Source organism: Aegilops tauschii, chromosome 7 (genome assembly GCF_002575655.3).
Source record: "Aegilops tauschii subsp. strangulata cultivar AL8/78 chromosome 7, Aet v6.0, whole genome shotgun sequence".
In the NCBI taxonomy this organism is placed as follows: Eukaryota; Viridiplantae; Streptophyta; class Magnoliopsida; order Poales; family Poaceae; genus Aegilops; species Aegilops tauschii.
In genome coordinates, this window is record NC_053041.3 from 586,126,006 (window position 1) to 586,138,083 (window position 12,078).

Here is a 12,078-nt window from a genome sequence, read left to right on the forward strand (position 1 = left end):
AGCATATTGCTGATAATTAATAAATGAATTCTGCTAGGAATAGGATTGCAGTGTTCCGTAAAAGGTGAGATAATCAAAACTGCCTGAACGAGTCAATATAACGTTAAAGCGACCGGGCAATGGTCTAAAGTTAGTGGGTATGCGCTTTCCCATGTGTTTCCTTCGTGTTATAACAACATTTTTCTTTGATGGGTCTGATGTAGCTATTGCGAACTCCTTAAAAAATTTCAGATCACTAGGCAACTTCCACGCGGCAATGCTCCATCCTTGCCAATGCCCTATCTTTTTTTGGAATGTTGGCAGGAGAACTGTCAAATTCATTGATCAGAAGAAGCGTTGTAAGAGATCCCCAGAGGGGAAAGCACCGCAAAAAGGCAGCGCAAAAAGAAAAGAAAGGAAAAAGGCCCAGTCGGCAGAACCACAAACCCAAACTCTACCATCAATCTTGAACACCATCGGAATCCATCGTCGGGATCTCCAAGGTGACGCCTCCAAGGAGGATAACGATGTTGAGGCACCGTCGTCACCCGATCTGGCACTACCAGATCTTAGGTTTTCACTCGAAGATCTCACGCCATTGGGTAGGAAGAGCAAACGGCTCCACAACGATACCTCCAAGGAGGAAGACGACATCCGTGGATGCCGTTATCGCCGGCAATGACAAGGTCGATGCAAGATTTTCATCCAGAGTTGTGCCCTCCACCAACAATCCCGGATCCGATGCCACCAGCGCCATGGAGCAGCACGAGTCCAGGCATACACTACCAGAAACGAATTGGTCAATGCCGCACGCAGAACTCAGCGAGCACACACCAATCTGACTGGTCCGCACCGCCGCACGCAAGCCTGGGCGAGCCAGGCCGGATCTGGCCACCCTCTACCTCCGTGCGCAGAACTGGGCGATCCTCCGCACCGCAGCACACCGGCAAGGCCGAGGGGGAGCCGGACATAGCTGGTCAGCACCGCCGCACGCAAGAACAGGGCGAAAACCAAGTCAAACTGCGAAGCCCGCACCGCCGCACGCAAGAGCAAGACTACTCGTACTAGATCTGGTCTGCCCGAGCCTCCTGTAGCTAGACAAACTGAACGGCGCCACCACTCAAATGAGCCGGACGTGGACACGCTTGAAGGAGAGAAACCACCAGCCACCCCCGACACCACCACTACATCCTCCACACGGCAAACGCAGCCATAACAGGCGCGTAACACAGCCTACAGGCGCGAACCGCGGCCACCTGACGCGCCGGCCCGCGGTGGCAAACTTCAGCCGCCAGCAGGCAGACGGCCAGCGTGAGCACCTCGCGTCCGGCCGCGCGTCCCTCCGCTCCCCACCGTGACCTCTCGCGCCAGGGGCTGCGCCGGATCCACGCAGCTCCGCTCCTCACCTCCACCTCGCGCGCCGGCGGCCGCGTCGCGCCCTGCCTTCCCCGCGCACCTGGTCGCGCCCGCATGCGTGCTGCAGCGACCGACGCTGCGCGCCCCCTCCTTCACACGCACCAGGCCGCGCGCCCGCCGAGCCCGCTGGCGCTTGCTCGCCGCGCCCGTCACGCCCGCCGGCGCTAGCTCGCCGTGCCCGCCGGCGCTTGCTCGCCGCGTCGGCCGCTCCCCCACGCCTCTCCTCCGCCGGGCGACCCCGCAGCGCCCAGACCTCGCGAGAGGGAAAAATTGAAGACCCCGCCGCCGCCGCGGGCTTTGCCCGGCGGCGCTTGCCGGCGGCGGCGAGGGGAGGGGGAGATCGGGGAGGGGGAGTTTCTCTGGCGGGCTAGGGTTTCGCCCGGGTCGCCCGCGGGGGGACGACACGAGCTCATGCGGAGAGACTGGAACGCACTGCCAATGCCCTATCACGGGTAGCAGCAACCACGATTTGATATCTTCTCTGAATACCACCATGTGAACTGCCATTTGTGACATTGGCCATCATTTGAGATTAGCCTAGCAAAACGACTTATATTTAGGCACGAAGGAAGTAGGATCTTCACCAACGAGAAACTGCGGCGCTACGCACGACAAAAAGTTATGTGGCCTGAATGTGAGGAAGCAACCTACAATAACCACTCAGTCAAGCAGAGAAAGCAGGGCCTGACAGATTATATACGTAGACAAGATCCTAGAAGAGTTAAAAGAGCTATAGAACAGGCGTTAAGAGCCTTCGATGATGAACCACGGTGATTCATAGCATAATGCAGAGCAAAGCTCGCCTGTTTTAAAGAGCCCATCTAACAATTGAGATAAGACCTCTCCCAATGTATTGGTGGTAAAATGGGGTGCTAAGTGCATTAAAATGCTTAGCAACTAATGTCCCTAATGCATCGATGCTTAGGTTTTGTAGCTAAGTCTCCTCTATTTAATTGTTTAGTAATAAAACTCCTTCATGTATTGGTTGATAGTCTTTTTGCCTAGGGCCACGTGCTAAGCATTGATTTTTGCCTAGGTCCACGTGCTTAGCATTGGTTTTTATTAGGGTCATCATAATGCTCTCTCTCCTTTTTAATTACTTTGCCACATTTTTTTCCCTATGTGACACCCTTAGCAGCTGCATCCCTACTCAAACAGCAGGTTTTATTAGGGTCACCATAATTTTGAATTTTTTATTTGTCAGGCGACCTTCCCTCAAAAGAGAGGAGGCCACCCTTTAAAAATTAGAGTATGCTGCACATGTGTGGCGTGCACACGGTATTCTTTAGTAAAAGGCGAAAGAATAGTTCGCTTTGTGCCCACCACGCAGCTGCTTGAGTTTGAAACGAAGATGGTGCCGGCCTATATGTAGCGGGATGGCAGGGTAGCTCCTCCTTCGCTAGCGATGTGGGACTATTCCAACTTCTGCCAGAGCTGGGGAGTGCTGCTACGCGAGGTTCGCTCACATGGGCCTCAGGCATCGCTAAAGCCAGTTGGGCTGGACTTCAGGCTTTGCACCATTCTTATTTCCTTTCCACGCCAGATCGCTCGAAGAAAAAAAAAATCTACCATACACAAAATCCTGGATTAGTAAAGCGATCTTGCTCTTAAAAAACAGCTAAATCGACCACGCAAAATGATCCAACATGCAAGATCCCCTCAAAAAGGTTATTTAACATACTTGAGAAATTTTGTGAACACTTGTCCCTTTTCATAACTGAATTTTGTGGAAAAAAAAGGACAAGCGATAACGGTGTTAGGCTATTTGACGAAGAAACCACATTTGCCAGACCCGTAATAACCCTTTTATTTCTTTATAAAAAAATGCCTACTAACCAAACAATGCCCAAAAGAACTTTAAGCATAAAACTGATAACATTCTCATTTCACTTGTCAAAAAAAATCACTGGAAGAAAAAGGTAAGGTAAGATTCTCATTTCACTTGCAAAAAATTGAAGAAACGAGCAGAAATGTTCGCGGCAGACGGGAGCATTAGTACAGCACACGGGAGATCAGTTATAAACTGTTGAAAACTGAACCCACCAGTTCGATTCCGCACAACAAAACGTTCTCTTTTTTTTATCTAAAAACAACATTCTGAAAACGAACATGTGATGAAAACTTTCCGTTCTCCCATATTGTACAGTCTACGCCTTTCAAGCTACTACATCGTAAACTCAGCGTAAGCAGAAAACTGGCGAGGGCAAAACTGGCAGGCGATACAGCAGCCAACATCTATCTATCATCCCGGTGCCGCCTCTCCCTGTCCCTGCTCGCCTCGCGGTGTCCGGCCTCTTCCCTCCTATGTCTATCAGCATCAGGGCTCCGTGCCCTGCGGTCACGCTCGTCTCTCCTGTGGCGATCGCCCTTCCCACGGTCATCATCGTCCCTGTGGCGCCGCTCGCCGTTGGGCTTATCATCCCTGTCGTATCGACCAGCTCCTGATCTCCGTTTGTACTCTTCTTCACCGTCGTCCATGTTTCTGCTCCTGCTATGTTGCTTGCTGTAGTCACGGTCATCGTGCCTACCGGAGCTTCGACCACTAGATCTATCGTGATTGTGTTGGTCGTCTGGCCTCCGACCTCCTCGGCTCACGGCACTTTCTTTGCTTTGCCGGACTCCTTTCTCGTCGTTCTGACTTCTCTCCCTGCTGCTGTTCCTATCGCGGTCACCACGAGGCGGGAGCTGCGATCTCTGGTCATCTACTTTTTGAACCTTTCTTCGGTCCGTATTGCGACGAGCAGTATCATCCTCGAAGACGAAATCATAACTGCAACATGAGAGTAGATTGTCAGAGCATGTAACAACGCTGTAAAAATATTGTCTAAGAGAAGAGAAGGAGAAGTGACCTTCGACGGTTATTCCCGCCTCGTTGAGTGTTATCATCTTTCAGAACATAATTTGGGGCTTTAGGTTTCTGCTCACCATCCTGGTCACAATCTCGGGCTATGTGATCTGGAGCACCACACTTGAAGCAACCATCTGCAATAAGAAATAACAGAGTCGCACATTATTCATTTGACGAGAGTTTCTGCAGGGTGCTTGAACAACAAATATCAGAATTGTAGACACATGCTGTAAAGCCCAAGGAGAACTTGAAACACATTTCTGACTTTGACATGTGGGACCCAGGTGGCAGAAAAACGTGCAGCTACTTGATTATATCTCCAATTGTCTAACAAAGTTTTGCGATACTTGCCAAACCAATAGAAATTATTGGTCACTGATAACATTTTCCAAGCACTTCTCTGGGTACCTTCAGCATGCTCCAGAAGTTTTTTTATAACAAATTTAACAAGAGCCATTTAACATAGTATGAATGATGTCATCTTTGGTTGCAGAGGAACTGTTACATCCTTGACTATGTTCCACTCATGTGATTTTACATAGGCATTAGAATTAGCCAATTAGGTTCGCAGTAGAGTTCAATTTCAGAAGTTTTCTTAAACGAATTCACATTTCCTTTCTGAAGTTGTAGGACACATAATCCGTTCACATCTAATGCTGCTATGTTACCCATACCCAGCTAACCATTAGAGCTTTGTTTACACATAAAAGATAATCCACATTTCACGACAACAATCATGAAGAAAAAAAAATCCGCGGTCAGGATCTGTACCTTTATTTCCATTTCGTTTACTTTGTCTGAACTGACCCCACAATTTTGAAACACTTTGGCTAAAATCAACATGGATCCTCCGATCATCAATCAGACAATTATCCATCTGCAAGCATAGCATGGAGTAAGTAGTGTTCTCTAGATAGTGCTACCATAGGAAATACCAATAATCAATGAAAGTGTAGGGCATAAGTAAACATTCTAAGACGACACTGAATTGTCAAAGCACCAACAATTTTGTGACTTTTATCAACGAAGAGTGACTGACATGGTACACAGAGGCACAAAGTAACAAAATGCAAATTAGTGGATAATTATGATAGAAGGAGCTGTGAGAATAATTACAGGAATATACAGGTTGGATGCTAACCTTAAAATATGCACGTTCGCATGCCTCCTTTTCCTCGAATTCTGGAAAAAAAATCATCAAGAGAAACAGTTAGCATTTTCTATTAAAATGTGCATCTACGATGATTAATACAGGTGGAACGAGAAGTGTCGTCAAAGATATATTAGTACACCACAATTGTAGCCTTTATACTATACCAAAATTAGACCCTAGGACAACAATTGTGCCATCTAGAGCCTTCTCTGCATCTAAGATTTTCATTTATTATTTAAAATAAAAGTGATCACACTGAAGTTGCACAGGTAGCTAACATATTTTAATGTTTATTATTTCCTGTTTTCTTCAACGAGCATTCAGTTGTTAGGCATCAAGCAATAGCACAGTTGCTTGTCAACAAATTTTGTTCTGAACCTTGATTCACAACAATATAACTACCTTGCTGGAGATAGCCAGATGGAATGGCTGTAGGGAGATAGGTAGAGAAAGGTTCAAGTGGGAGAAAATAGAATTCTTCATACTTGGTTGATTATGAAATAGCATCTTTATATAGTGCTGTGCATGGGTAACCCTTAGGCACACCCTAGCATGATGTGAAGTCCAAACATGTTAGACTCCTATATAATCCTATACATCCTAAGCTCAAAAAAAAAAAAAAATCCTATACATCCTTAATACAGTAGTGTTCCCTCGAAGACTAGTGGTCTTCCTCAGTTGGCATCCCTCGTGCTGCTAATCCACAAGACATTTTTGTCCATTAACCAGTTAGTTGGCGAACTACACTCTGCAATTGTATCCATGACTAGTAACATCAAACATGCATAAATCTCCCTCTGTTTGGACTCCCTGCAGCCTGATCGACAGCTCATTCATTTACCAGTTTGTTAGCAAACTACATGATGCGATTGTATCCATGGCTAGTAACATTTGAAACTTAAACGTGCATACACCATTGACCATATCGTAGGCCTAAATGGCCAGACATGTGCAACTGTTCGATTGACAAACTGGAACCAAGACTCCCTACATAAATAAAACATTGCTATTTCTACACAATTGCTTCCTCGCGGCATTTCACTGTAGTATAAAAGTTTAGAGGGAATATGCATACCAATGAAAGCATAGCATAAACTATCCCCAGTCTTGAAGTCACGAATTATTTCAGCTCTGCAACCAAAGTATGTGAAGTTAAGGGCAGCATAAACGAGGATATGCATGTGTTAGTTGAGATTAAGAAAAGCACTCACGATGTCACACTTCCAAAACGCGAGAAGATTGTATATAAATCTTCATCCTGCAAAATTATTGTAGTAGCCAACTTACTTATCCAGAAACATTGTTAAAAAGCGATGGGCAAAAAGTAATAAGTTCAGTTTTAGGACGTCCAAATAATTAGCATTTAGCAACTTAACCAGAAGTGTCAGAAGAAAATCTACATGTAAAGAGGCAGCACAAATAAATAAAAGGAACATCTAAAGGAGCAGAAAATTATGCAAACGGTTACAAACTAATAATAACCTGTGTCACTGGGTTGAGCTTGCAAACAAATAAGACATTATCTGGTGGTTTGACCTCAGCATCTGGAATGTCTCCAACCTGAATACAACAGGTGTTTCATCAGTCATAAACACGACATGGTAACTAGGAGTACTAACGAGTAAGGTGTTGGTTTTGATATGGCACCAGGACTTACGCTCTCAAGGATCACTGCATTAGCATGTGCTTCTTTAGAGCGGATCAACTCCTCAAGCTGACCAGGATCCACTGTTTCATCTAGAGGGACCCAGCTGTCCTCTAGGCGCTCTTCTGCAACCTGTGAATTTGCACACCAAGAAGGCAAGATAAGGATGTCACTGAGACAGGTGCATTCGTACTCGAGATCTTACTGAAATGAACAACTGAAATAACTCGACTTACCTCATCACGTGGCTTTCCTAATGGAGAATTCTCAGGAATAAGTTCAGCAAGCTGAGGAGGATCATCAAAAGGATCATCCAAGATATATGTATGTTTAATCCTGTCAATAAAAATATTAGCGAACAGTCAGCAGGCAGAAAGAATGAAAGCAAGTTAATGCTGGAAAAGAAAAAGGCCTGTTTGGTGTTTGCCCAAATGTAGCCCATGGTAACCAAGCCAAATTCTGCAGACCGAATTGGCAGCTCAGGTTTGCCACATTTGGCTCCAAAAATGAACTGGGGGATAGATAGAACATAACCTAAAATTTTGACATCAAACCATATAGCAGATAAAAAAATTAAGCAGCCACAGCTTGAGAAGGGTGCCAAACTTTTGATTCTCAAGGGCACCAAATCAAACAGCCCGATAATGTCCTATATGCAATTTACCACAGGTGTGAATATTCTACCTTATGTCCTTGAACGGTCTTCCTTTATCATCAACATATGCTTCATTTATCTTTGTCAGTGTGTCAAGACCTTCAGCAACTGTCCCAAAGACCTGCAATTGACAGAACAAAACGATGAACTCACTGAAGGAATTATCAACCTCTCACCCAGCCGGAAAAAAGAAAACTGTGAATAAGGTACTACTAACCGTGTGCTTGTCGTCAAGGTAGTCGACATCATCCCGCAAGGTGATGTAGAACTAAAAAAAATCAAAAATAGATATTAAGAAGTTAAAAACAGGCAGACGTATGTCCTCAAAAATTAAAGATCGGTAGCGTTGTAATATTGTACCTGTGAGGCATTGCAATTCTCACCAGCACTTGCCATAGCAATAGTGCCAGTTTTTGAGTGCCTTAATTCTGGACGGATCTCATCATTGAAAAATCGAGCTTGATCACCATAAAGGTACCTGGAGAAAGAAGATTCAGCTTTCAGACATATCTTTGACAGTAGTAGCCAGCCTAAATTCAAGTAAATATCGAACACAAAAGACCAAATTATATGGTTCAGAGCTTAGTAACACACACGCACGCGCACACACAAAAACATAAATTGAGGGGAATACATATATTGAGAGTTTGGTAAAACAATGCTCACTTGTACACGGAATCACCACCACTGCCAGTTCCTGTCGGGTCTCCAGATTGTGCCAAGAAATCCTTCTCCACCTTGTGGAACAGACACCCATTGTAATACTTCATTCTGTTTAAGTCAAAGCATAATGTCAAAGAATGAGTACCCTGATTACTAATAATCAACTCACTCCATGAACTCCTGCCGTCCATTATGTGTGGTAAGAACAGCAGACACATCTATAATCACTGTAATCTGGAATCCTAAATCTACTACAGCAGGTTGGAAACAAGCCACTAGAAACAAACAAGAGCTACAACACAATAAGGCACACAAGGCCCACAGCACAGTCTCTATTCAGTTCTGATAATGTCATAGATAATTATGAAATCAAACATAACAGCACTAAGCATCAGATGGCGACTAGAGCTCCGCCTGCTTGAAATGAGGTAAAATTAGAGGCCGATCCGCTGATCCCCAATGCAGCTGACCTTATATAAGATGTTCACGGTATCACTAAGCAACCAGAAACAACACGAGCACCGGAGGAAGACTCGCAGAGCTACGGGGACACACGAGTCGCACCTACAGCTACAGGCAATCTCGAATCAATCCAGGCACCGCACAACACTAAACTACAGTCAAACTGGCAGCGAACTTGCCCGCTTAATCAGAGACGAAATCAATCAATTAGAAGCCGGCCGTGTGGCGCATACAGACCAAAAGAAACCGCACAGAGAACGAGCTCTATGTAAGGGTGCTTACTTGCAGAGCTTGAGGAAGTTCTTGGTGGTGAGGGGGCACAGGTCGGTGTGGAGATCCAGCTCGATGTCGCCCACGCTCGTGACCATCAGGACCGACATCTTCGCCCCTCGCCGGCGGCAAGCGAACGGCGGCGGCGGGTGCGGTGCGGGAGGGGGGGCGAGGAGGCGGCGGGAGTTTGGTGGCGCTGGGGATTGGAGAGGGGATTCGGGCGCCGGCGGAGCGCCGCCGAGGAGGGCACGCCGTGACAATCCCAACCCTAACTTCTTGGAAACAATCCCCGCCGAGGAGGGCTTGGTGTGGAGAGGCAAAAAATCGAGAGGGTTTTCTGGAAAAGTACGTCGCTGGGAGAATTGGAATGGAATCCAGTAGATCTATGCCGTCCGTGAAAGATCGGACGGCTGGAATTTTTTTGCATTGGAAAACATGACGGTTGGGAATTCAGATAGCAGGTTCTTCATGCTTTGGGTACACAAGCGTCATGGCCGCTTACCAAAAATTTCATCGATATTGAGAGAGAATAGGAGGAAAAAGGGTAGGGCTAGTAGGGTTTTTTTTAATCGTAGGAAGTGTTGAGTTAGCTCGGTTGTTGAGAGCGTCCATATTCGATTCAAATTATTTGACATTCAATCCAAATTTTGCTTCGAGATCCAGTTTATTTCCAATTTTTTGAGCTTTAGTTTCCCAGTTTGATGGTGATTTGTTTTTGAAACGAACACAAGAAGTGCCCGGTTTTAAACAAATAAAGCCAATAATGACCAAAGTACATACAGACCATGAATCGGAAGGATGGAAAGTAAAGCAAAGATAAAAACCCATGGACACAAGGTGCGACTCATAGAAGAGCACTAGCACGGCACCGAGACGGGCTGATCTAGCTCCTATGGTAGGTATGAAGCTGCTTGATCTTGAGAAGAATGTTCGCCACCGCATCACTACCCTTCCTCTTCCCTAGAAACCGCAACCGTGTATAAGTAGAAACCATTTGAAAATATAGTTAGCACGGTGGGATGGGATAGTTCCCTCAGTAGCCAACTTATTCTGAGTAGTCCAAAGCGTCCAAGCTAAGGCACTAAATGTTCTTCAAGCTAAACGTCGTTCTTGACCTCAGGTGGATTTTAACAGTGTAAGGATATCGAACATAGAGTTAGGATTCTGGTTGTATCTGAAGCAATCTCGGACACAACTCCAGAGAAATTTAGCTGGGGTACAACAGAACAGGATGTGACTAGTGCCCTCTGGCGCATCGCCCATAGCACTCCAACCATTGCTCTAGTCATGACGCTTTTTAAGATTGATGGCCGTTGGTAGACGGTCTTGAGCAGCCTGCCACAGGAAAATGCAGACTTTGGACGGAATCCGAGATGCCCAAAGAGCCTTGGCGTACCGGGCCTTAGGCCCACAGACCAATTTGGCCCATGAACCTTGATGAATTATTTTGCCTTTTACCAGTGAATCAAAAAAAGTTGCATGTTAGCTTAAGATAGACCGGTGAGAACAAAACCTATAGCACCCCCACACAAAGGCACCACCACATGACCTGTGCCATCATCACAAACTGACACAAGTTGGGAAGAATTATCCATCGAGGCCATCCATAAATGACATAGTCACCACCGTCGTGGTTAATACAACAATTTCAACAATGATTGAACTACCACCAATACACCGATCATTCTAACTATGTTGAGAAAGGTATGTATTCTTATTGGTTTGGTTAGTACCACAAGTGGTGGACTAAACAACCCATTCGAACCTCACCACCTCCTATTTAATTTCAATACAATTCCTCCTATGCTGAACTCATTTTATTTTAGACCATCGTGTTCGGGACATGACAACTTCGATTTGCGCATCCGGCCTTGTGACAAAATGGCAGACCAATACCATACTCTTCTTGCCACCACAGTCGTTGCCACACATTGCACACTAAATAATCCAAAGTAGATGCCCAAATATCCCCTCATCAACAATCCACCAACCACAGTCGGCTTCGAGCCACGTCCAAAGAGTGGGAACAATAAACATCTCCATTGGTTGGTCACCCAAGACCATGGGGGAGAGCAACGTCGCAATGACGCACATGCATGCATCCACTGATGTCAATGGTACTAGTGCGCATCGCTATAGTTCGTTCTATTCAATACTTGCACAATATTTCACTTGGAGTTGCCATGATCCCCTCCAACTTGCACCAATGGGCACACCCCACAGCTCACCACCTTCACCGTGTGCTACTCTCCAAATATTTGAAACCAGATCCAAGCTAAGCTCCTGATCGACGATACCCACACGAACAACACCCGACACCCTTTTCCGCATCACCTGGCGTCAGGCCTGGCCACCACCAAACCTACCATGAGGCATATTTGCCCCCCCCCCACACACATATCCCCTAGATTTATTTGGGGTACCTACCTCGAGGATGCGCCATAAACAATCAATGCATCGTGGAACTACAACCCCGCACTACATCATCACCAAAGGCATGCCAAAAGAGAGCCCCACATGGAAGGGAACTTGAAAAGCGCAACCAAAACAAACAAAAAGAGTGCTCCCGTGCATTAAGACTCATAGCACGACAAACACTCGGTAGCGGCCCCGCGGCTGCTGACGCCAGCAAGGAGAGACACGAGAGAGGCTATAGGGTTAAGGCTGAAGTCGCCCTCTACGGTGCAACATGGGAGCACAAGTTCTTGATAGTTTCTACATCGCCGTACTAAGCGAAACTAGTTGGACATGCTACACCTTGAAATGCACGATTGTGGCACATTCAGTTTGTCAGGCCTCGCGCCCAAAGTGTCCGGGATGATATATATGCGCATGATCTTTGATCACGAACATTGTGTGTAATGTAAATACATAAAACGGCTCAAATACGCATGTAATGTGCATGCATACAATGACTATATATTTAATGTATGTAATGTAATGGTCTTTTGCAACGTAATACGTTTTCATTTACATCATAAGGATCA

The 12,078-nt window shown here is 45.9% G+C and overlaps 1 protein-coding gene and 1 non-coding gene across 2 annotated transcripts; both read right to left on the minus strand.

Moving 5' to 3' along the window:
* Nucleotides 1–2,605: 2,605 nt before the first annotated feature.
* On the minus strand, nt 2,606–2,727 carry LOC120970058 (U5 spliceosomal RNA). The gene has a single exon (XR_005764813.1). It is a non-coding gene; the product is annotated as a U5 spliceosomal RNA (small nuclear RNA).
* Nucleotides 2,728–3,446: 719 nt separating this feature from the next.
* Nucleotides 3,447–9,412, minus strand: LOC109773369 (peptidyl-prolyl cis-trans isomerase CYP59). Its single transcript, XM_020332060.3, has 14 exons — nt 9,104–9,412; nt 8,363–8,467; nt 8,057–8,174; nt 7,914–7,964; nt 7,726–7,817; nt 7,278–7,377; nt 7,054–7,173; nt 6,879–6,956; nt 6,608–6,654; nt 6,472–6,527; nt 5,385–5,425; nt 5,015–5,120; nt 4,245–4,377; nt 3,447–4,165 (listed from the first exon to the last, which is right to left on the minus strand). Exons 1-14 carry the CDS (start codon nt 9,199–9,201, stop codon nt 3,631–3,633), a joined length of 1,680 nt encoding a protein of 559 aa, XP_020187649.1. The 5' UTR covers nt 9,202–9,412; the 3' UTR covers nt 3,447–3,630.
* Nucleotides 9,413–12,078: the final 2,666 nt, after the last annotated feature.

What these genes read in the sequence shown, in the direction of transcription:
- LOC109773369 (XM_020332060.3), bottom strand. Translation starts at nt 9,201, where the DNA reads ATGTCGGTCCTGATGGTCACGAGCGTGGGCGACATCGAGCTGGATCTC. An exon ending in TAGGAAAGCCACGTGATGAG is followed by an intron (nt 7,174 to 7,277) that starts GTAAGTCGAGTT and finishes GCAAATTCACAG; the next exon opens with GTTGCAGAAGAGCGCCTAGA. An exon ending in ATGCAGTGATCCTTGAGAGC is followed by an intron (nt 6,957 to 7,053) that starts GTAAGTCCTGGT and finishes TGTTGTATTCAG; the next exon opens with GTTGGAGACATTCCAGATGC.